This window comes from Uloborus diversus, chromosome 4, assembly GCF_026930045.1.
Source record: "Uloborus diversus isolate 005 chromosome 4, Udiv.v.3.1, whole genome shotgun sequence".
Lineage (NCBI taxonomy): Eukaryota > Metazoa > Arthropoda > Arachnida > Araneae > Uloboridae > Uloborus > Uloborus diversus.
In genome coordinates, this window is record NC_072734.1 from 191,151,048 (window position 1) to 191,177,873 (window position 26,826).

Genomic DNA, 26,826 nt, shown 5'->3' on the forward strand with positions numbered 1-26,826 from the left:
TTGCTTTCCACGTTTTTTATTTACCAAAATACAATGCACACAATTGGAAATCACAGTTTCGACAGCTTGTTTAAGGTTAGGAATAAAATAATTTTGTTGTACAACATCAACAGTTTTGGCTACTGCAAAATGACCATTTTCATGTACATGTTTGATAATCTCTGTTTGCATACCTTTGGGTATAACGAGCAATTCGCGATCATTTATCAATTTGTACAAAACACAATTTTTAACTACATAGTCATTTACTTTATTTACCTTGACTAGGGCAATTACTGTTTTTAAATTTTCATCATTTTGTTGAGCTGCAGCGATTTGATCTGTCAAGCAATTTTGAGTTATCATCATTACAGGATATCTACTCAAGGCATCTACATGGTTCATTTTTGTTGCGGGGCGATGAATTATATCGTAATTAAATTCTTCAAGCAACATGGCATATCGGGCAATTTTAGGTGATATATCTTTCTTAGATAATGTTTTCTTGAACGCGTCACAATCAGTAACAATCATAAATTTAGTATTCAAATAATGCCGAAATTTTTTAATTGCTTCAATGACTGCTAACATTTCAAGTTCATAGCTTGAATAATTTTCCTGCTGAGGGGTCGTTTTTCTACTAAAGTAGTAAATTGGGTTATAGTTGTTATTCGAAGACTCTTGTAGGAGTATAGCACCCAATCCGTGTTTACTTGCATCAGTGTGTAACTGAAGTTTTGCGCCAGGACGAAAAATGTCGAGAACAGGATAAGAAGTTAACTTTTCCTTCAAAACAGAAAATGCCTGATGTTGTTCTGGTCCAAAAACAAATGGAGCTGATTTCCGAAGCAAATCACTGAGTGGTTTAGCAATTAATGCATAATGCTGAATAAATTTTCGGAAGTAACCAGTAAGTCCTAAAAATTTTTGAATGTCTTTCACATTCTTCGGCAGGGGAAAATTTTGAACTGCAGAGGTTTTGCAAGAAGAGGGCATTATTTTTCCATTTTTAATCACATGACCCAAAAATTCTATTTCTCGCTTGAGAAGTTGGCATTTCTTAATATTTAGGTCGAGTCCATACTCAGAGGCAATTTGAAGGACTTTTCTCAACTTGTTTATACCATCCACTTCATCAACGGAAGGAATAAGAATATCATCCATGTAAATAATGACGGTCTGATCAATTAAAAGTTCACGAAAAATGCAATTAATATATTTCTGGAATAATAAGGGGCTTCCACTTAATCCGAAGGGACATTTCTGGAATTCATACTGGGCATTATGAGTGACAAATGATGTATACTTCTTACTGTTTTCTTCAATATCAATATGAAAAAATGCATTTTTCAAATCTAATGTAGTAAATGTCTTTGCTGAACTTAAAGAGTCTAAAATTTCATCAATTAAAGGTAAAGGATAGTGATCTTTAATTGTTTTACGGTTTAGTTTGCGGTAATCAACACATAAGCGATATGAATTATCTTTTTTCTTACAAAGTACGATCGGTGAAACAAAGGAACTACAACTAGGTCTAATAATATCTTTTTCAAGCCAATCAGCAATCTGAGAATCTACGATTTCTTTTTGCAAAGGGGATAACCGACGGGGTTTGCTTACAACAGGAATCTCATCTTCTAAATTAATTGACATCTTTAAATTGGTCGTTTTAATTTTATCAGGCTTATAACTCTTAATTAAATGACTAACTTCTTCATGTATTTGAGGGGTTTGAATATGTGCAAGGTCTAATTCAGGTTCATTGGGCACAATATTTGCGACATTCAATAAAAAATTTTCATGTTTTCTCAAGTTGCAACCATTTTTATCAACACATAAAATACCTTGATTAATAACATCAGTACCAATAATTGCATCCACATTTAAAATATCATCATCAACTACATAAATCAATGTCGAGAACATACAGTCATCAATTTCAATATCAGAAAAGAAAGTGCCAATGGGACAATAAGTTTTGTTTCCCAAGCCGGAAAATGTTGCACTTGTAGGTTTTAAACTTATATTTCGGAAATTTTTAAAAATTTTATTTGAAAGCGCGGTTAGCTGTGACCCAGTATCAATTAGAGTAGTTATAACTGAATCAGAGTTCGAGTTCTTAATAAAGTGTCTTAGAAAATAATGCATCACCACATATATGTATATATGTATATATACAGATGGGGGACAAAATAATATGAACACCTATGAAAAAGTGTGCCGTATTTCACACTTACAGTACAGTCACGCCACCTGCAACAGAAGTCTGCCACCAGGTGAGCGTGAAGAGGAACCTATCGGTGTCTCAACAGTAGTCGCAAATGTTGCGTGCTTGGTTCTAAATTTCTGTAATAAGTTGAGATGTCAGACCTTACAGAGTTCAAAAGAGGAATGATTTTGGGGCGCGTTTAAGTGGAGCATCGGTTACGAAAACAGCAAAGCTTTTGGAGTGTGCAAGAGGTATGGTGTCAGAGGTTATGACAGCATACACGAAAGAAGGTAAGACGACGTCTTCAAAGCACCACAGTGGCCGAAAGTCAAAGCTTGCTGATAGGGATAGAAGAGCTTTGAAGCGCATAGTAGTCCGAAAGCGCAAGCAATCCTTATCCGAAATAACATCTGAAATGAACAGCCATCTCTAAGACCCCGTTTCAACAAAAACTGTCAAAAGGGAACTTCATGCTGCGAACATTTATGGCAGAGTGGCAATTCGAAAACCCTTGGTGACAGCAACTAATGCTTTCAAGCAACGCCAATGGTGCAGAGACCACAAAGTTTGGTCCCCACAGATGGTGGCAACAGGTAATATGGTCAGATGAATCATCATTTACCCTATTTCAGACTACCGGGCGCGTTTATGTCTGGCGAACGCCCTCAGAAGCCTTTAATCCTGAATGCCTCTTGCCGACTGTGAAACTTGGGGGTGGCTCAATTATGGTATGGGGTGCGATATCTTGGCGTGGTCTTGGGCCACTTGTTATTCTGCATGGGCGTGTCAAATCTAATCACTATCTGAGCATTCTAGAGGATCATGTCCATCCGTTTGTCCAGACTGTGTTCCCTGGAGAGCGACTGCTCTTTCAAGACGACAACGTCCCCATACACACTGCCAGATGTGTCCAAGAATGGTTCGAAGAGCATGACAGTGAAGTTGAACATCTCGCCTGGCCCCCTAAGTCTCCGGACTTAAATATTATTAAACATTTATGGGGATATTTAGAGTCCAAACTTCGCTCCCGATTTCCACCTCCATCCGAACTTTCGGAATTAGAGACCATTCTGAAGGAGGAATGGCTTAATATTCCTTTAAATGTTGTCCATGACCTTTATGCATCTATCCCTCGTCGCATTCAATCTGTTCTTCAATCAAAGGATGGTCCAACCCCCTATTAATAAAGATTTTTCCTTATTTCACAGGTGTTCATATTATTTTGTCCCCCATCTGTATGTATATATATATATATATATATATATATATATATATATATATATATATATATATATATGAGTCATTCCATATAAAATCAACAAATTTTCAGAAACCTCCGTGCCGCACCATTTTAGATTTTGATGAAATTTGGTTGGTAATATGTACCAACATCATGTACTCCAAAACAGTTTGTTTTATTCCTTGAAAAAATTTTCCCCCTGAGATATAGCCCTTTCTTTGCTCCGCGGATGCGTAAAATTTGCCGTTTTTGACCTTTCTTCTGGGAACTGTAGTAAATTTATTTATATTAGTAGAAAACTAAAATACGGCTTATTGTAAAGCTAAAAGAATAAACTTTTGTTTGTGTACAATAAAAAACGATTTAAGCTAAACCCAACTAGAAAAATTTCAAGGTCAAAACGCGGTTAAAAAACTGCTGTTTTGGTTATTTTGGGCATGAAAATAACAATGAAGGACTTTCAGTAACAGGCTAATTTTTTTTTCTGTAGTACTTAGGTATACACACTAGAAGCAGAAGAAAAGTTAAGCTACTACTGATAGTCCTTCATCATGAAAAAATTGCTTAAACTTGAGAAAAAATGAAAAATATACTTTTTCAACCTCCAAAAAAGTCCGGTAGGTAAGGGGATAAAAATCTAAAACTGCTCTATTAAGAAGTTATCACATTGCCCTTTAAAACAAAACAAAAGCTGTCTTGTTATTCCAAAGCGTAGAGGAAATATAAGCATTTCAAAACTGAAAGTTTTTCTGGTCTTTTTTTTTTTTTTTTTTTTTGCACGTTGAAGCATTATGAGTATTAAATGAATCTGCTTTGTGAAATTTGTTTATTTTTTGAAAAAACAAAATTACTTTCAACTAGCAGACGATATTTTTTCATTGAACTGATACAGTAGAACTCGACATAATTAGACACAAAACCGATTTAAATTAAATCTAATAACCACTTAAAATTATGTTCTATTTGGTATTTATAGCACAAATGGTTTTATTGTAAAGTGTAAACAATTTTGCCTAAATTTTGGATTGTAGTCAAGGATAATTACCAATGTGGCAATGCAAATAACGAATTAAACTTTTCAAACGACACTTTTAAAGCGAAACCTACTCTCGTCAAAGAAATAAACGAAGCTTGCATAGCCCTTAACATTTCTCCAGTAAATGTACAGCGTTCAGTTGATGAAAGGTATTCAATTTTAAAGAAGAAAGTTAGTAAAATAGCTAAATCTGCAGCTGAAAAACTTAAGTAAAGCGTTTGACTTGAACATTTCTGCTGACAATGAGAATTTCTCATAAAACTTGCATTGTAATTTAGCTAATGAGTATGAACAACTAATTCACAAGCTAAAAGAAAAAATGAAAGCATTTTCTACACAAGAAAAAGTAAACATTTTAAGTTTAGTTCCTAGTAGTTGGAGTATTGATAAAATCTAGAGGGAATTTAACGTCAGTCAGTACCTTGCTCGACAATCGAAATATTTAGTACAAAAAGAAGCACAAATTGGAAAGAATAAAGCCAGGAATAAACTTGATGAAGGCTCAATCAAAACTGTACATCAATTTTACGAAAATGAGGAGAACAGTAGAATTATGGCCGGACAAAGAGACTGCATATCAGTCAGAAAACCTGAAGGAGAAAAAGTTAATGTCCAAAAAGGGTTAATTTTATGCAACCTTAAAGAGCTCTATAGAGCTTTCAAAGATAAATATCTCCTTATAAAGATAGGGTTTGCAAAATTTGCAGATCTGAGACCTAAATTTTGCATTCTAGCCGGAGCATCTGGAACTCATTCTGTATGTGTATGCATCATTCACCAGAATGTAAAACTAATGCTCTCGGCCTTGAAATCAGACATGTACTACAAGTATCTCCTCACTTGTATGGTCTGCAACACTGATAAAGAGTCTTGTATTCTTGCAAAGTGTAGTAAATGTCCAGGAACTGATAAATTGCATGAAATACTTGAAGAAGGATGGAAAGATTTTGAAAAGGAAACAGAGATAAAATTTTCACAATGGGGTATCTACCACCGACCGCTGCGAGCTGTCAACCAGTCTTCTTCCTTTTGCAGAATATTTGGAGAAGTTACTTGAAATGTTAGAGAAACTTAAAGTTCATCATTTCATAGCAAAAATACAAACAGGATTCCTGAATTTAAAGAAGAAAGATCTGCAAGAGAAAGAGTGCATATTAATGGGGAACTTTTCTGAAAAATTTTCTTTCATTAGACAAGATGAAGTACAAGCATATCATTGGTAAAGCAACCAAGCAACAGTTCATCCCTTTATGTTATACTTTAAAGAAAATGAAGAGTTGAAAAACCGTTGCTTTTGCGTAATTAGAGACTCATTAGAACATAGTACTGTAGCTTTTCACGCTTTCCAGAAATTAGTAATTGAAAATTTAAAGGCATTCTTTCCTGATCTGAAGAGAATAATTTATTTTTCTGATGGGTCAGCTGCCCGGTATAAGAACAATAAAAATTTCATAAACTTGTGTCACCAGCAGGATTTTGGAATTAAAGCTGAGTGGCATTTTTTCACCACATGCCATGGAAAGGGACCATGTGACGGTATTGGTGAGGCTGTTAAAAGGATTGTGAGAAAAGCTAGTCTTCAAAGAATATTAGAAAACCAAATTAAAAATCCGCTTGATATGTTTGAGTACTGCTCAAAAAATATCAAAAATATTGAATTTTTATTTTGTCAAAAGCAAAATATTGAAGACACTAAACATCAATTGTAGGCAAGGTCCGAACTTGCAATTCCTGTCCCACAAACTAGAACTTTGCACAGTTTTGTTCCTGTCAACCTCGGGATTCTTCATGTCCATTTGACATCTCTGTCAGAAGAATTCAAAGCTGTTACTGTCAACAAAAAAATTCCAGTAAAATACTAGACACAAAACTGTAAACACGAAGTAAAAAATAAAAGCAATTTTTGTGTAAAATTATATTGTGTAAGAATACTTACTTAAACCCGAACGTTATTTATTGTACAGAATTTTATTTCACTATATTTCAGTTAAATTTACCTTAAATGTGTTTCATTTGGTAACTAGTATGTTTTTTAATTTTTTTAAACATTGTATCAAATAGCATGCAGAGGGTCGTTTTGTATTATTTCAAAAGCTTATATCTGCTTTTCACCAAGAAATAAAAGGATAGTTTCTGTTTTGTTTTAAAGGACAATGTAAAAACTTAGCTATATAAAATTTTATCAAGTGGTTATTTGATTTATTTAAATTATGTTTTGTGTCTAATTCTATCGATTTCTACTGTAGCAGTTTATTGGAAAATGTCGTCTGCTAGCTGAGGGCAATTTTGTTTTTTTAAAAAATAAACAAATTTCACAAAGAAATTCATTTAATGTTCATAATACTCCAACTTGTGCAAAAAAAAAAAACTAAATGTTTCAGTTTTGAAAAGCTTATATCTCCTCTACGCCTTGGAATAACAAGACAGCTTTTGTTTTGTTTTAAAGGTCAATGTGACGGCTTCTTACCATAGCATTTTTAGATTTTTATCCCCTTACCTACCGGGCTTTTTTGGAGGGTGAAAAAGTACATTTTTCATTTTTTCTCAAGTTTAAGCAATTTTTTCATAAGGAAAGACTATTAGTGGTAGCTTAATTTTTCTTCTGCCTCTACTATGTATACCTAACTGCAACAGAAAAAAAAATTAGCCTGTTACTGAAAGTACTTTGTTGTTATTTTCATGCCCAAAATAACCAAAAAAGCAGCTTTTTGACCGCGTTTTGACCTTGAAATTTTTCTAGTTAGGTTTAAGTTAAATAGTTTTTTATTATGCACAAACAAAAGTTCATTCTTTTAGCTTTACAATAAGCTGTATTTGATCTTTCGACTAATATAAATAAATCCACTACAGCTCCCAGAAGAAAGGTCAAAAAAGGCAAATTTTACGCATCCGTTGAGCAAACAAAGGGCTATATCTCAAGAAATTTTTTTTTCAAGAAATAAAACAAACTGCTTTGGAGTACATGATGTTGGTACATATTACCAACCAAATTTCATCAAAATCAAAAATGGTGCGGCACGGCCCATTTGTTGATTTAATATGCAATGACCCATATATATATAATCGCTTGGAATTTTTTTCCTTTTCTTCTTTTTTTTCTTTCTCTTCTCTCTTCTTTTTCTCTTTTTTTTTGAGACTAACTTTTCGGGGGGGGGGGGTTTTGTCCCCAAAACCCCCCCCTTAGCTACGCCCCTGTACTAAATAGATCTTTAGCATTTTCTCCCATTTTTTTTCTGGTTCTTATCTTTTGGGTTTTCTCGGTCCCTGGGACCCGATTTTTCGCGGAAGTTGCGTCCCTTTCCCGCGAATTTGCGTAAAAAACCCGCTATAGCACGAAAACGCGAACCCTGTGTATGTATAATCAGTTTATTTTTCATTTCGTCCAGTTTTGTCCATTTTGTCCAGTTTCTTCCGGTGTACCGGACATATGCAAAAATGTGGACAAAATAGCAACCCTGCTAATAATGATTTGAAGCTTTTACTTATAAAATTCTCCTTATTCCAAAAAATCATATCTGAAAACCTTTTATAAATCACTTCTGTGCAATTCATACTTGATTACACATAACGGGGTGGTTTCCTTCAGTCAAAAGTACTACCTTTAGTCACTGAAATTGATAGAATAAGCGAAAAAAATAACATGGAGCGAAAAAAACTTTCATTTTTCCCAACGCTTAATTTTAATTTAAGTTTTTTAAATGTTGGATTTTGGAAATAGGGTGTGGTCTTTATGATGTCACAAATGTTGCACTTTGGCGCATCTGTCTACCGCATTTCCACGTTATGACAGTCAAGAGGTGAATTAAATATTGCGCTTTATAAGATAAATAAATACCTTTGTGCTGAACAGTAAAGTAAGACAAAACAACGTAAGTAGAAGCACAAATTTGTAAATTACAACAGACACGTGTTTCGGCGTTACAGGGAACGCCTTTTTCAATGCAAAAAATAATGAGCTTATGGATGAAAAGACATCCGACAAAAGCCAAGAGCAGATAAGCATGCAGCTTAAAAGATAAAAACAGCGGATTAGCCAAACACCAATGACAACGTTATAAACCGATCAGGAACCAATAGGAATGCAAGCAAAGGCCAAGAGCTTTCTCTTAGGTACGAACCCAGAAAGAAAGAATTCAATTGGACAAAGATTAAGCCGAAGCTTAAAGAAAAAGAAAAGAAATTGTCAATAACCGTGAACAGCAAGAAAGGAAAAGCTGAATGGAAAACCATGAAATAAAATAAATAATAAATTATTTACAAATTTGTGCTTCTACTTACGTTGTTTTGTCTTACTTTATTGCACTTTACGCTTGCTACCAACCACATCGCTCCCATTTACTTTGTGATCCAACTCTTGCAGGATCCATTTGGAGAAAAGAGGGGCATTTTCGACTATGCATCCATCTTGCAGAGGTTGCAGGCCATCAAAGCGAAACTGGAGGCCAAGCAGCCACCTCCCTTCGTCGGGCCGAGTCCGGAGTCTCCCTCCGAGAGCTCCGATTCTTCCTGATTCCATCACAGCTGTTGGGTTAATGTTATGTATCTTTGTTGTCCTTGTACAGAATAACTATATGAGAGTCAATAAATTATTGTTTTTATGAGCATGAGGGCTTCATTGCCAGGCACAGTCACATTTAGTTTTTTTTTTTCCCCTTTTTTTTTTTAAATGCTGTGTATAAACGTATACAGCTGCCAACTGGTATGATTTAGCCGTACCTTGTAAGATTTTCGGAAGTTTTGATTTGGACTTAGGCTGGATTGGAATGAATCAAAACTCAATAGCTTTGATTTTCAGACAATAAAGTTACACTGTATTACTTTTCTTTAAAACAATATCAATCATGTTTGAAAGTCAAAAATTGTAATTACTATTTTCAAAGGCAATCTAAAACAGAAAATGTTATGATTAGCTACACACCTTACCCAATATTATTGGTTGCACGATGACTGGATTGGAATGAATCAAAACTCAATAGCTTTCCTTTTCAGACAATAAAGTTACTGTACTAAATATAGTACTTAGAGATAAGACACAAAAACTTAGCTTTTAATAACTATAAGCTGCTACTACATCTTACAATGAACGTAGTTTGAATCCTAATTTAAATTAAAGTTCAAAGTGTTGCCAATGAGAAATATGAATACAATTGTTGCCAAATAACAAGAATAAAAATATCACAGTTACATTGTATTATTTTTCTTTCAAACAAAATCAATCATGTTTGAAAGTCAAAAATTATAATTACGATTTTCAAAGGCAATCTAAAATAGAAAATGTAATTGTTATGATTAGCTACACCTTACCCAATATTTTTGGTTTTCTGGTGTTTGACCAAGAAAACTCTCAGTTATAAAGCAAAAAGTTTTTTTTTTTCAAATGAATCTTACTTTATGTGTATTTCTGTCAAGCAGAAAAAGAATATGTGTGGATTGCATATATTTTTTAATGCTTAACCCTTTGTATGTTCCAAGAAACACAAAGCTATTAAGAAACCCTATTTTTATTCATAAAAAAATCATTTTTTCCAATCCCCCCCCCCCCAAAAAAAAAAAAGATAAAAAACCGTTTTTTTCCACCACTTCAAAATTTCTGAAAATTTTATATCTCTAGCCTTGTCAGAATAAAGTCTTTCTCTGCATGTTAAACATTACCAAATCATATTATCAAATTATTATGCTGTGACGCGAGTTTCATTGTTGAAGCACTCGGGTTACTCGATCATCGGCGATTATTTATATGAGGATATACCAGCTTGCAATGACAAATTTGATTATTTTTCTGAATATTTATTTATTGTGAATTTAACTGTAGTACTAAATGAATTATTGATAGTTGCATATTTTTTGGAAAAATGCTAACTTTTAAATTTGCTCAATTGTTTGAGTCTTTTTATTTTTCTCTATATGTTAAAAAAAGAAGTAAGATCAAAGAAATTATGAAAGGAAGTCTGTGGTGGGGGTTCAGGAGTTCTCATAGCACCTACAGCCTTGAAATTTGTACTCAAACAGAACTCCATTCCAGGCCAGAAATATATTACTAGAGGCCACGAATTTGAAAGGGACTGTTGAAACATACAAAACGACTGTTTTGCTATTTCTAGGAAAAGGACGGATCCTGGAAATGCAATTTTTTGTTTACTCTTTGAGACTTTAATTTCTAAAAACTTTCGAAGGAGTACTGAACCCCTTTGCTTACCTTCAAAGGTAGCCTACTGTTGTGTTTCTTTCGATAAATATTCCGGGGAAGCCCTTGAACCTATCTCTAATACAGTCAACGCTTGATATAACGACCATCTCTGTCCCAGAGAAAAAGGTCTTTATAACAAGTGGTCGTTATAAGAGGTATAATTTTAAAAAATATACGGTCATCATGCATGCCCTGTTGTTCCATAAAAAAATGGTACTTTTTCAAACATTCCAGTTAAATACCCAAATTATTTTTATCATAGGAGTTTTTAGAAAAATCGTGTGCAAAATACTATGACATTATATTTTGCACACGATAAAGGATATTAAAGAACTTTTGAAGTAGAAAATATAGGGAGGAAAATACAAATCTGCTACCAATACACTTTCTGAAGATAAAACAGAAACAGACGTTTGCCTTTTTAGCAGACGTGATTTTTGCAAAACATAATTTTCCGTTTCAGATATAGGTGATAAATTGTGTTTTTTTCTTTGCTTTTCAAAGAAACATTTAAAAGTCCCCCGAGAACCCCAAATCTTAAAAACCACTAGATTCAAACACCAAACTACCAACACGTCTGTCAACTCCCTTTTCTTAGGAATCTGGAAATTTCTCGATTTTTCCTCCCATTATTTTTCTGTGCTAGTTGTGGTGAATGGTAATTTCCCCCCACCCCACCCCCTCTCAAAGTTGTATTTGACATTGAAAACTTCAAGCGGATGTCCGTAAACAATAATCAAGGTCATTTCAAGCTACAAATTTGTTTTGTTGGAAAGAACATCAGAAATAGCGTCCATGAATTCGGTCGATGTATTGGATTAGACGATACAAAACGGTCGTTATAACGAAGGCAAATTAACGTAGAGTTCATAGGAACAAAGTTGGGACTTTTACCACTGGTCGTTATAATGGGACGGTCTTTATAATGTGTGGTCGTTATAATGAGCGTCGACTGTATCATCTAAGATGCTTTAAAATTGAGGTTTTGGAACTTCAATTTCGGACCTCCCTTGTATCCGTCCTTGATCCAGGAGGCTCTTAAGATGTGAAATTTGATACAAGTTAGTTTGGACCCTGGGGAAGGGGTGCTCTTTTAAGCATTTTTTAAAAAGCAGTTTTTTTATATTTTTATGAGGTTCTTTTTGTTTTCGAGTTGAAGTGGGATTTTAATATTTTTCTATGTTTAATGAGTGTTTTACTGGAACTCTATTTTCTATAGAAAGGGGAGTGTGATTTTTATTTTGTTCTGATAACGCCTATTGTAACTGATAAATTTTACACAACCTGATGACTTTAAACAAGATGTTAAGGTTATGTTTCTACTTAGCAGAGTAAACTATGAACTATAAATGTGAAGAGACAAAGGTATTATAAGCAAAACATTTTATTCCACTAACTAGATGATTGCCACTGTAAAACTTCAAAAAGTACTTAGTGTTGCCAAACGATAATAAAGAAATTATACATAAACAATAATGCAACTTTAACACAATTTTATTTTATTATTATTTATTTATTTTGTAATTCTTAATTCTAAATTAGTACCATTTTGTTGCTCAGATTTAGAATCCTAGTGCCGTAAAGTGACTTACTTGAAAAGTCAGCTAACTGTAACTCCGTAGGAACTCACTTTGCAGTAATTTCTTCATTACCATTTCTCTCACAGAGGAATGTGCTTTGTTCGCTTATGGTATTCTCCTTGGTTCTGTGATAATTTGACTGCTGCCTCGTTATCCACTTTAAGTTCTGGAACCCGCTTCAGATTTTTTTTATTTCCTTGATCAGTCTCTTAAGCCAAACTAGTTCTCTGGCTGCCTCACTAGCTGCAATTATCTCCACTTCTGTAGTGGAAATTGCTACAGTAGACTGCAGTAGCGGATTTTAGGGGGGGGGCAGAGGACCCGTGCCCCCCCCCCAAAAGGTTGAATTAATTTCACTATTTTATTTATTATCTTTTAAGTGACCTTTCTTTTGTATTTTTTTTATGTAGGTATTAGTTAAAAAGAACACAAAACACACACAGTATATTTTAAATAAAAGCATTTTTGTTTGCTAAAGAAGTATTACTGGATTCAGATTCCCAAAGTTGCAGAATACATTTAACTCACTGGTTTCGAATTCAAGGGACCGTATTATTGCGATTTGTCCGCTAATTCTTCTTTGATGGAATCAATAATTAACATCTTTTTTTTTTTTTTTTTTTTAATGTGTAGGTCCTATCTAAAAGAGTCATTTTGATTCAGAAACCGAAATTATAGATTTCTTTTTCAGCTTATAAAAAATGCAAAATGAAAGAAATCATATGGTAATTTCTTGGAAAAACCATGATTTTTAATGGAAACGACAGGTAGTATCAATATGTTATCTCAACTGTATCATGGCTTTAAGAACAAATCGGCAACTGTTTTGAAATTCATACAGAAATAGGTTATGAATTCTTCAATAAAACTTATATGTTATGAAGTTATGATTTTCTTTATAAATTATTTTTTAAAAAAATAAATAATACAAATAAAATAAAAAACATGCGCATTTCAAAATAAAGTCATTAAAACTTTGTTATGAAACATCAAAGGCGGTGTGGGGGGGGGGCTATTCAATTTCCCGTGCCCCCTTCAAAAGACTTTTCTGTATCCTCCCGTGGTAGACTGCACCATGATATTGCTCCATCGGCATTAATGCAAACACCTGTGGTTGAACACCTTGCTGTGGTGTCTCCTCCATGGTTAGCATTACTTTAGCTTTCTAGAATACCTTTCTGGTATCCTGATTGATAAACTAATCCTTTATTTAAAGTTTTTTTCAAGTATCTTAATATTCTTTTGGCTCTTTGCCAATTTTTTTTTTTTTTTTTTTTTTGGTCTTTCTAAAGCTCCAGAAGCTACTCCTTCTACATAGGCTATGTCAGGTCAAGTTCCTGTCATTATAAACATTAGTGCTTCTACTGCTTGTCTATAGAAAAATGAAATATTTAAAAGAATAAAATTAATCTTAATGCTTTGGAATTAAAATAAATTACAAATTCATCGGATATAATTTTTACAAGTGGAAAAATGAAAAGTTTCCTGAAAAAACGTAATTTTACATCCTAACCCTTTTTAAAAGTAAAAGCTGCTTAAGTTAAGCCTTGAATGAACGCAGCCTAGGTAACAAAAATTTGATTTTCTTAATAAATATTAGAAAAGCGAGTTAGCATATTCTCGTCACCATGCAATCTGAATAATCAGATTAACATCATGAGGATAATAAATAATTCGTGATTGTTCAAAAAAAAAAACATGAAACATTTTCTCAATATGAAGTTTTTTTTTTTTGGGGGGGGGGGGACTAAAAAACATTAGGCAATAAATCTATACTAATAATATGAAGCTGAAAAGTTTGTTTGTTTGAGTGAGTTGAGAGGTAATCTCAGAAACTACTGGTATTAATTGAAAAATTCTATTTGTGTTGAATAGTCTATTTACTGAGAAAGGCTATAAGGTCCCCCCCCCCTCCCTCCGCAAGCGAATTTTACTTAAATGCAAACGGAAAAACCTAAAGATGTACAAAGCAGCATAGCATTCTATCAAAATACTTTCATGTCGAAAATTAAAGTCGCAAACATGTTGAGGAAGAGAATATTTTATGTATGGACTAGCTCTCAATCGCTCCGGATCTCAATCCTATTGAACATGTTAGGGATGGTCTAGGAAGAGTCGATCCACGGCGTAACACCGTCTAAGGAAGAATGGGCCTTGTTGCCCAAAGCATTTATTGCAGGGGTGCCCACCTTCTATGAGTAAGGGTGCACCCCCTAAATTTCGCGAAGTCCCCCCCCCCAATAAAAGAGAAAAATACCTCCTCCCCATGGGTCCAAGCAGGGGCGGATCCAGACACAATTCTCGGAGGGGGCCATTTGGAAAAATACGATGCTTTTGAAAAGTTTTTAATTTTACAAGTATCAATTTATCACACCTTTAACTAGAGCAATTTTTAAGGAATTTTCACTAGGCGACTCAAGTTTAACATAAAAGCTGTAACCTTCCCAATAATTTTCTTTTTTTCTTAACAAACGTGTGCATATATCGTCGCCTCAAAGTGGTATTCCTGTAATCAGTACTGTATATTACTGACGCCTGTATATATTACTTCTGATCTAAGGGGAAGCCTATATGAACCAACCGTAAGTATATTTACACCGAAGTAAAGGGGGCTCGAGGGTTTCTTCCCCGGAAATTTTTCAAATTTGTAGTCTTAAAAACACATTTTAGACGATCTTTGGTAAAGTTACGGGCGAAGAGGTTCGGTGGGGCTCTCCTGTCTATTTTTCGAAATAGTAGCTCTAAGAATGCAGTTTTAAGCGATCTTTGATGATGTTAGAGGGAGGAGAGATTTGAGGGTCCATCTAAGGAAATTTTTCTGATTAAATCTTAGAAATGCGTTTTAACTGTCTTTCGAAACATTAAGGGCTCGGGTAAGACTCCCCCAGTTAATTTTTCGAAATTGAAACCTTAAAAACGCAAACATTATCACCAATAATGTTAAGAAGAGGGCGGTTCGGGGATTCTCCGGCGTTTTTTTTTTTTTTTTTTTTTTTGCCGTTGTAGAGCCAAAAACGCAGTTTAGTAATCTTTTCGTTATGATACGTGGAGGAGAAATTCGAGGGTCCACACACCTGGAAAATTTTCTAATTTGCAGTCTTAAAAAGATGCATTCTAATTTGATTGTAGGGGAGAAGAAGTTTGGAGCTCTCCCCCAGAAATTGTAGCTCTAAAAAGGCTGTTTTAGACTATTTTTAGTGATGTTAAGGAGAGGAGAGATCAAAAGTCCATCGAAGGAAATTTTACTAATTTATAAACTTAAAAACGCATTCTAGACTATCTTTGGTAAGGTTAGGGGTTGAAGAGATTGAGGTCCTCTCCCAAAATTTTTTCGAAATTGAGCTCTTTAAATTGCAAATGTAGGCAAATCCATGATTCATGAGTAACTTTTAGAGGACCAGCAGTTTTTCGAAATTGAAGCTCCAAAAACGTAATTCTTGATTACTTTTATTGATGTTAGGGAGAGAGGAGTTTTCTCTCGGAAACATTTTGAAAATCACTCTTCCCAGCTAATAAAAAAAAATTAAAAAAAAAAAAAAACTACCGAAAATCTTTTTAAAAAATCTGCAGAAAATTTAAACATATTTGGAACATACTTCCCCTGGAATTTTTTACAAGTTATTTTTTAAAACCTGTTTTGTAGAAGATCTTTGGTAATATTAAAAAGAGGAAGAGGAGTGAGGTTTTGCGGACACTTACTAACACATATCCATTTTCTTTCACCCATGGGGGGAAGTAAGCACATCTAACAAGACGAGCCCATTATGCTAAATGAACCCAAATATTTGGTATACACTTGATATTTTCGTGGGGTGCCCATGCCCTCCCTCTGGCATTGTTTCTTCTTATTCGACTTCCCATGAATTACAATGAAGGAATTTTTTATATTTAGCTCTAAAAAAGGCTTTTAACTATTTTTGAAACTTTCTTTTAGGGTGGCTATGGTCCTCCTCTCATTGTTTTCCTTATTGTTAGACTTTGTATGTATTGTAAGGGATTTTTTTTGCATTTTTGCTCATAAAAAGGGGGGGGGGTAGGCTCCCTGGATCCGCTCTTCCCTAAAAATTTCAATGGCACTGTCTGCGCCATGCCCCCCCCCCCCCAGGTGGGCACTCTATTTATTGACACCCTCATAAACAGTATGAAAGCTGGTTGTGAAGGTGACACACTCCAAATTAGTCAGGCTTTTCCCGAGATGAATGCCCAACCAAAATCATTTTTAACACGCTTTTATTAGCTTCACCTGTATGTATGTATGTATGTATGTATGTATCTTGTAATGGAATCTTGCAGCTCAAATTTCGCCCACTTCCTGCGATCGAATTCTTTTGAAATTTGGCATGCGACCTCGGACCCGATGACAATGCAATATTCTATAATCAAATTAATTAACTCTTTTAATTGTTAGTTTCCTCCAATTGTAATCAGTATTTTGGCATAAATCCAACAATGTGAAAAAGGAAAAATTTATTAAAATACATTAAAAAATGCTCGCAAAAATTATTTAAAAATATCTACAAATACAAATACAAATGTGACGACCAGCAACAGGCTCTGGGCCCAGCTAGGCTGGTCCTAGTCAATTAATTAGTCCCCAATGAAGATCAATGGCCCTCTTAAAGCTATCCACTCCCTTGCTCATGACCGCCTCTTCCGGTAAGCTATTCCAAGTGCCCACGACCCTGCTAAAGTAGTAGTTTTTCCTGATTTCCAAGTTAGCCTGAGATTTAAATAGCTTAAAACAATGACCCCTTGTCCTGCTTTCCCCGCAAAAATTTAATCCATTTACATCTTTCATTTTGATAAATTTAAATAACTGAATCATGTCCCCTCTGACTCTCCTTTGCTCCAGGCTATACATGTTAAGCCTATTAAGTCTGGTATCATAATCTAAATCTGAGAGTCCCCTTACTAATTTAGTTACCCTTCTTTGAACCCTTTCCAATACAAAAATATCTTTCTTCAGATAAGGCGACCAAAACTGAACAGCATACTCCAAATGAGGTCTTACTAAACTCCTATATAAAGGCAGAAGAACTTTCTTAGATTTGTTTGAAATAGATCTATTGATGAACCCAAGCATTTTGTTGGCTTTGTTACTAGCAATACTGCACTGTTGACTAAACTTGAAGTCCTGATTTATAAAGACACCCAGATCCATAACATTTTCTGCCTGATTTATGACTGAACCCTGTAAACGATATCTCCTACGCTTATTTCCATGACCTAAAGGTAGCACTTGACATTTCCCTACATTAACTGCCATACCCCATTTATCTGCCCACTTAGTAATATGATCTAAATCCTCTTGCAGCTGTTTTACTTGTTCTTCATTTTCGACAATCCCCATAACTTTTACATCGTCAGCAAAACAATTCATGCTTCCAGAAATATTTTCATTGATGTCATTCATAAATATAATAAACAAAAGAGGCCCTAAAACTGATCCCTGAGGAACCCCACTTAAAACATCACTCCAATTAGAATGATTTCCTCTCACAACTACTCTTTGCTTCCTACCAGTAAGCCAATTTCTAACCCAAAGTAAAGTCTTTCCTCCTATTCCAATGTCAGCTAACTTGCTGAGAAGAGCAACATGCGGTACCTTGTCAAAAGCTTTTTGAAAATCAATATAAACAACATCCACACATTTTTTGTTATCTAAAGCTGAGGTAACCTTGTCGTAGAAATGCAATAAATTAGTAGTACAGGATTTACCTTTCCTGAAACCATACTGCAAACTAGTCAACAGACTATTAGTCTCTAAGAACATCGTGATCTTAATTTTGATCAAGGTTTCAAAAATCTTACAAATCACCGAAGTCAAACTTACAGGTCTATAATTCCCAGCAATACCTTTAGACCCCTTCTTGAAGAGTGGCGTTATGTTAGCCAGCTTCCAGTCCTCTGGCACCGTCCCCGAGTTATAAGAAGCATTGAAAATATTCAAAATAACATCCACTAATTCCTCTGCACATTCAACTAAAATTTTTGGATAGATATTATCTGGTCCCGGAGCTTTAGTTGCTTTAATCTTTTTCAAATGAAATAAAACCTCCTCCCTGGAAAATACAAAATCCTCAAGCTGTATAATAGCTTGTGTCTTGTTAGTGTCAACTGTTGAGATACAGTTATCGTTAAACACACTGGAAAAAAAGTTATTTAGAACATTTGCAATATCCCTATCATTTTGGATTAAATTTCCATACTCATCAACCAAAGGCCCAATTTGACTGTTTCGAGCTTTCCCAGAATTAGCGTAAGCAAAAAACCTCTTAGGGTTCCCATCAATGTCATCTGCCAGCCTTTGCTCCAATTCCCTTTTCTGAATCCGTACCAAATACTTAAAATTTCGCCTTGCCTTACCATACTGGAGCCTCTCCGCACTCTGACCAGTTTCTTTAAACTTACGAAAAGTGCTTATAATTAAGAGCTTCTTTAGTCTTTCTGGAGAACCACATAGGCCAAATATTGGAACTAACACCTTTTCTCCTAAATGGAACATAGTCCCCAACGGTGTTAGCAAGTTTATCCTTAAATTCCGTCCACTGCTGATCTACGTCGCTATTTTCCAACCCTGACGAAAAAACCTCTTTCAAGCTCTGCCTAAGTGCAACAAAATCGGTGTTTCTGAAATTTGGCACAAACCTAAAATTATCATCTTTGCACACTTCAAATTTAACCCGGAACCTAATGCTGTTATGATCGCTATCTCCAATATGCTCCCCTACACTCAACCCCTGAACAAAACTACCTATGTCACAAAAAACTAGATCCAAAATGGCTTCCTCTCGAGTTCCCTGAGTTACAACTTGATCTAAGAAACAGTCAGTCACCAATTACTTTTAAAAAAGCCGCTTCTTTGCCATTACCAGAATAAAAATTATTCCAATCAATACCCGGAAAATTGAAATCCCCCATTATGATAACGGATCCCTTACTGGACATGTCACTAATAATACGGTACATCTGTTCATCTTGTCCCTGGTTTGAATTAGGTGGCCTATAAATGTTTCCAAAGCGTAGCTTTTTGCCCTTACTGCTCATCAACTCCAGCCAAACCATATCAATATCAGTAGGCTTATCATTTATGACCAATTCATTGCAAATAAAATTGTCTCTAACATAAAATAAAACCCCACCACCTCTTTTACCTACTCTATCCTGTCTGAACAAATTATACCCAGCAATATGTAATAACTCTGCATCAGATTCGGTAGCCCATGTCTCTGTAATTCCAATAACATCCAACTTCTCATCCATAACTATGCTTTTCAATTCATCCATCTTGTTCCTAATACTGCGAGCATTGGTATAGAAAACTTTAAGCATGCCTAAGTTGCTTTTATTTAACACCCTGAAATTTCCTAAATTACAATTGTTAACATTACTACTTTTGTTCGTCACTTTATTTCCATTTCTAGCAATACCCAAAAAAATTTCATTTTCTCGATACCTGATGCTTGAACCATGCCCCCCATTCCAACTTAGTTTTTTGACTCCGAAGCCCTTAAAATTAATCCACTAACCATTTTGACCCCTGTAGAGCTCAGATGCAGGCCATCCTTAGCAATCCAATCCCGTTTACAATGACTCCATACATCAATGAACCTGATACTGCGCTTTTCGCAAATTGACTTCAGTAGCAAGTTCATACACCTCGCACATTGATTTAGCCAGCTCCTATGCACTCCATACCTGGGAAGCAAACCAACCACTTGGACATTCGTCGAAAAGCTGGTTGCTTTATCCAACAGGGATTCCCATTCCCTAGAAAACTCCTCATTTTTACTGTGGCCTACGTCATTTGTTCCCACCCACAAAGTAACCATGTCCTCCTTATTCAATACTCCCTTCTTTTCAGCAACCATATTAACGTCTTTTACCCGAGCCCCTGGTAAACAACACCTAGCCACCTTACGCTTTACTCTCCCAACTGTGTTACCCACCTCCCTTACCATAGAGTCCCCCAAAATTACACCCTTAGTTTCCCAATCTAACTCCTCATTTGAAACTTCCCCCTGAATCTCTGGAACATTTATACCCTCTACAACTGGCCTACACCCTAATGCTGACTGGGCTTCCAAAACTAGCATCTTAAGTCTTAAGTCTGAGAGTTCAGCACATTTAGTACAAATATAATCCTCCTCAAAAACAGACTCATTTTCCCCCTTATACAGGCAGAACATATGACATAAATCACAAGAGATCCACCTGTCCCCCTTCCCACTCTTTACCTCTTTCATAATGCATATAACACCCATTTCTACTCAGTGAATATGTTCCGAAAGGCAAAACAGAAAGATAAAAATGCAAAAAAACACAGAATAAATACTAAAAACAGCAGTAAATAAACAGAGTTGCTACACCCAATAAAGCACACAAAATCAAAAACCAGGAGATCACCACATGTTAGGCTTAGCTCCAAAAAATGCAAAAACACTTCAAGAATACAATAACAGCAAAAATGAGCCCCCAAAACACAATAAAACTAAATTACATGACAAAAACCTTTAATTTTTCTGCATCAGACAAAATTTGTTCCAATGTCCCAAGGTAATTAGAACATGAAATATAATAGTTTTTAACTAATTTCATGCCAAAATTTAGGTGAGCCTTCAATTGGAAATTCATTGCTGATCAGACCATTGTTGAACAAAACTTTTATTCAAATGCATCTCAAATTTTCAAATTAATGAAGATATGATTTCCGCACACATCCATCGATGACTGAGATGGATTAGCTTTTTTTGGGCAAATTTTATGAATATAAAAGATTTTGAATAATGTTGAAATGAATATTTTTGCGTAAAACAAGTTAAACTAAAAAGAAGAAAATAAAATAATCGTTTAAAAAACTAAAAAAACACGCTTTCGTAGCAAAATGAACTAAAAAGTGAAAAATAATCTTTGGATGATAGTAGTTGACCAATCACTTAATTTCAACTTAATACAAAAAAGCGTGGGGGGCTTCTTATCAGTTGTCATGAATTTCTTCCATTTGTTGTCCAAGCAAAAATGTAAATAGACAGTTCCCCACGCTTTTTTGTATTACATTGAAATTAAGTGATTGGTCAACTACTATCATCCAAAGATTATTTTTCACTTTTTAGTTCATTTTGCTACGAAAGCGTGTTTTTTTAGTTTTTTAAACTATTATATTTTATTCACGTTATGTTTCAATGTTATTTCTCCCATTTCGCTAACATTATGTTTATGACAAATGATCATGATCATTGATTTAGATCATGAATCTAGAAGTGTTTGAAGAAGCGATCTGAGTCTCCGATCATTTATTATTTATTTATTTATTTAGAAGCTACACAGTTTCACATATGTAGCGGAATGCATGCTAAGCGCCTTGTCCCTTCGAGCACGACCATTATAATGTGGGTTGAAGAGGAGGAGCTGTTGCTTGTCATACTCTATTGCGAGCATGGAGGCGAACGCCAGATATTGAAATGAATTTAAACTTAACTGTGACCGTTCGTCATTGTTGACTTGACGCGCCGCGCCTCTTTTATCTCTCTTTTATCGTTGACATTTTTGTCCCGTTTTTAATTTCATTATAGCTTCCTATTTAGCTATATAGTTTACGCTTTGTGTCGCTACTATTCGTTTTTAGTATTATCTTTTGTATTCAATAGAAAACCCCCGTCAGTTAAAGTGCTGAAGTTTATTCTTCGAATGTTGGCAGAAGATAATGAAACAGTAAGCCACCGAACTTTTCTCAACTGCATCGGTATTTTTATGCCGATGGGAAAGTGATCGTAAGTATCTAATCTTTTCTGAAAATAAAAGTACCAAATTTTTTAAGTGTATATACATTCTAAAGTTCTTTGGGGCTGTCCATAAAAGATGACACTTTTTAAAACTTATTTGAACCCTTCTCCCTTTATCACACAGTGTCATGCTGCCTTGGGATGGAAAAAGGCCGTATCTGCAGAAATGAACTTTTTAGGTATTTGAGGAAATGCGTTTTTGATCTCATACCAGGGGGAGTGTTGAAATTTGATGTTTTTCTCACCTATTAAGTAGGACTCGACCGATGCATCGGCCTGGCCGATGCATCGGCGCCGATGGTTCAACAATTTAGCCATCGGCATCGGCGGCCGATGCTAACTTGCAGGAAACATCGGCCCATCGACCTTAAAAAACATCGAAAAGCCGATGGAATTGGCCGATGTTTTTGAAAAAAAAAAAAAGATCTTTATTGTTTTGCTTTTTAATGCAACGTAAAGGGAGTTATTGTTTTCATATAAAATTTTTTACTTAAATTTCAGTATGAATTTCTATTTCAGTCACCCCTGAAAGAGTTTTTAATACTGCATTCAGGTACCAAACAAGTTAATTATTGCGTTGTTTCTTGTGACTGGATGTACGTATGTATCTCTCATAAGCAGGGTTGGCCGGATTGGACCCAATTGGGTTGGACCCAATGGGTTTTTTTGAAAAAACCCATTTAAAAAAACCCATTATTTTACCCACTTTTGGGTTTTTTAAAATTTTCTGAGAATTTTTTTAAAAAATTAATTAATTTAAATACTTTTACAATTTAAACTCCTTTTTTAATTGTTCTTCACCACAGACAATGGACATAAAAATGAATTTTGAACTTTAATAGCATTTCTTAACTCTTAACGGCATTAAAAAAATACTTCAAATATTTGAAATAATTATATTTAACTTTTTTCTTTAACTGGTCAAAAATAACTCAAATTATCTTGACTAAGTCCTGTCACGTCTGATTTTCTCAATATTTATAGATTGTACCTACTCGAGCTAAAAGCTAAAAAGCTTTCATGTGAATTAGTTTCTGCAAACCAACACGTCACAAATCTCGAATAAACAAGGTATATTTTTTAGAAATTAACAGGTTTTACAAACGGTCGGACAGAAAACAGAATAGGATATACAGTATTTTCATTATCTTATGAAAAAGTTTAATATTTCTTACTCTGTACATAGAAATAGAAAAACGGGCAACATAAATTCAAAGAAATGTCTTGATTAAGCTGGAATTCAGTAAAAAGGGATTTAAACTATGTGAGGTTCTACAGTAGTTTTGCATAATAAAATGAAATACAATAAAGTAAAATGCAAAAAAAAAAAAAAGTAGTAATTAAAAGCGAACAAACAAACAATTGATTTATCACTCGAGAAGTAACTTTGCCTTAACTGTTGGTAATCATGGAAACTAAAAAATCTGAAACTTCACTACATTTGGGCTTGTAGTCTTTTTTACTTTTCTTTAGAAAATGCTGAATTTTTCAGCTTTTTTTACCCCAAGACATTTTTGTTCTTTGTCCATATACTTATGCTACAATATGCGACAAGTACCCCACATTTTTCCTAAAAAAAGACAAAAAACCCACATTTCTTTTAAAAAACCCAGCTTTAGTTGGGTTTTTTTTGGGTTTTATTTAAAAAAACCCTGGGTCCATGGGCTTTTTTAAAAAAACCCGGGTTTTTGCCAACCCTGCTCATAAGTCATAACTCAAAAATGGTAAGCTGTAGAAGGCTAAATTTTCGCACGTGGGGTGTGCGTACGTTCCAGTTGTGCACTTCCCTTTTTGTTTTCGATCAGGTGTTCTAAAAAGCCTATTTACTCATTTTTTGTGGCTATTAATTACTTATTTCAATGGAAATCTAATATAGCGTCTCAGACTGACGATCATTTGGTGATATATTGCCGAATTGGAGACCATGGAAACAAATATGAGATGGCGAAACCGGTTTTGTATCATTTTGTTAGATTCCCGCTGAACCGACGGTAATTTTTAATTTTTGGATATTTGTAATGGGCAGTTTTCAAAAGGTGGGAGCAAACACAGACCTCAACTTTGAAGCTTCAACACCAAATAACTTTCATTTTAATTAACTCAAAAATTTTTGAGTTAAATTATAATACTGTATAGAGACAAGAATTGACATAAATTATGGAAAAAATGCTCTTTAAATGCCCTTAAAAAATATTTTCTTTGCTAAAAGGCGCAATTTTGGACATACCAAAACGTTAACTGAGCAAATGTACCATTAAAGAAAAATTTTTTAAAATTATTTCCATACGTTTCAAAAAAAATTTAAAGGTATGAATCTTACACTGAATAATTTTTTGTTAATATTTTACACAAATAACAAAAGTAAAGACAGATTATTCACTTTGTAAACAATTTTAGAAAATAGTAAGTTTGAAATTTGATGCATGTCCAAAATTTACGATCTTTACAATGCTATTTTTTGAGAACTAAGTATATGATGTTTTCATTTTAAAGGTGTTTATCGAGCCTCAGAATCAAATTTTAATTGTTTAAAAGTGTTTTCATAAGCTTTTATGCAGTATCTTAGAAGAAAAATAATTTTTTTTAAACGTACATGTGAGATGTCCAAATGGCGTTACGATCTTGACGCCGATAAATTCTGTCCATTTATTCAAAATTTTTGATGATCTACTGTCTTCTAACCTCAATAAAAAAGGTTATTATAATGTTATCTTCTTTAATCCATTGGTATTTTGCATAATTAATATGTTACACATTGAACAATACATAAATTACAGTAGAAACATGGCTGCTTATGATCGAACCGAAAGCCATTTTGCGCTAAAATCGCCAAGCAAACCTCCGTTGGCGACAGCACAGTATACGATAAGCTAAAGGTTACTAGAGGGGAATTCCAATTTGACAAATGTAGTTTATCGTCAGCTGTACCAGTTTTGGCGCCTTTATCACCTGCGCTAGCATTTTTTCCCCCCCGCTTTTATTATTTTAGAATTCTTTTTCTCTTCTTTCTTTTGGAAACATAATTTAACGATCTCCAAATAGAAATACGAATTTCTTTCTTCAATAATTTTTTTAGACATCATTTTAATCCTTATGACATTAGAAAAAATATTCATTATTAAAACTGATGTCACTTTTTACAATTGTATTATTTTTAATTTGAAGCTTTTTTTTAACCTTGCATCAATTTCTTCAAAATCATTCTAAAACTTTATGATATGTAAGGAGCAGCATGTATAGCCATTCAAGTATTTCATTAATTATCCTCTTTATTATTAAATTGCAAAATTTAAAAAGTAGTAAATAAAATTTTCATTGGAAAAGTTAAAAATCAGATTAAGAGTTGTCAAAAATGGTGTAACTTACGTTATGATGATGTCCAAAATCCGTTACCTACAGGACAACAATGTCCAAAATCTGTTACCTACAGACTGCTGATTTAATTTGCTAATTAACAATTTTTACAAATACCTGCTGTCTCTTCATGTTCATATATTGTGTTCTAGGTATGCATACTATAGAATAAAATCAAAATTGATGTCAAATTCGAAAATTTTTGAAATTGCTCAAAGTTAACTTTTTTGTTCCCACCTTTTGAGAACTGCCCTAATATAAATCACAGTAATGCAGTCTTTTCTGTATCGTTTCGGCGGAACTACAAGTTTCGAGCCCGTCGAAATACATTTTGGGCCCCTATTTCTCTATCACAGAAGTTATAGAACATTTATCATAAGCATTTTCCTAACTCCTATACGGTGCCCCTTCGCCTTTGAGGCCTCTCGCACAATTGCAACATTTGCTAAATTTCGCCACTGCACGTCAAAACAATCTCGGGTGCAAGTTTTAAAAGGGTTTTTCTGCTCAATGTTTATGATAATTTTGAACTCTATTTTTTACGACTATTTTTTGTATTTCCGAGAACACTTGCGTGCCCCTCCTCCCACTCCCTTAATTTCTGAAATTAAACTCTAGTTGTACTTCTTAGTTGTTTAAAAGTTACACCCTTCATAAAATTAGAGATTTTTTTTTTCAAGTTTCATCTATTGTTTAGGAAGAATTTAGAGTATTAATGCAAGAAATTAATTAAAAAAGTTTTGAAAGGTGACATAATTCGAAAATCAAAGGGACTTACGAATTTTTTCTTCGGAAGTGCTGAAGTAGATTCGGAAACTCTTCCGAGGCGTTGGTGGTAGCGGTTCTGTACTAAAAATATGAGGCCGAAGTTGGGACCGAAGTTTAATGTTGTGAGTTACTCCAAAATCAGAGGGTGACCCCCCTAACCCACCCTCGTCGTTTCAAGCATTTCTTAAATATTAAGCGATTATTTATTTTGGTCAAGAAATGTCATTTTGCGTATTTCTTATACTTGTTTCACCTATATTTCGTAATGCGCCATCTTTTTTGCATCATTAATAGCGATCGATATTTTTTTCTCTTGTAAGTAACTATTTTTATGTATTTTTATAAAATCAATGAATAAGTTATTTTCGTTTTCATCATATGTTTAATAATATGTTATAGAAAAGTTTCAAGGATTTTCTAGTATGCAATTTTTTCAATTTCAGAAAGTTATTGTTAAATTGAAAAATTTAATTTGAACTTGTTTGTAGTGCTTCATAGAAGATTAAACAATCAAATTGTTCAATATTACGTGTGCAAACATCAGATCAAGTAGCATATGTATTCCGTTATTAACTTGGTGTAAATATTGAGTTTATTTATTGTAGCTGCGTTTTAAGAACCTCGCTCTTTTCATGGCTATTTCTTTTTTCCGCAAAATTTATGTCACTGTTATAGCTTTTATGAAAAATGC

The 26,826-nt window shown here is 34.2% G+C and overlaps 1 protein-coding gene across 1 annotated transcript in view; it reads left to right on the forward strand.

Annotated features, from left to right (window-relative positions):
• LOC129220280 (ubiquitin-conjugating enzyme E2 Z-like) overlaps positions 1-9,066 on the forward strand; it is a 41,350-nt gene extending 32,284 nt beyond the window's left edge. Inside the window, exon 7 of the mRNA XM_054854668.1 lies at positions 8,825-9,066. Coding sequence (XP_054710643.1) covers positions 8,825-8,974 — 150 coding nt within the window. The 3' untranslated portion in view covers positions 8,975-9,066. The remainder of the gene's footprint in view (positions 1-8,824) is intronic.
• Positions 9,067-26,826: the final 17,760 nt, after the last annotated feature.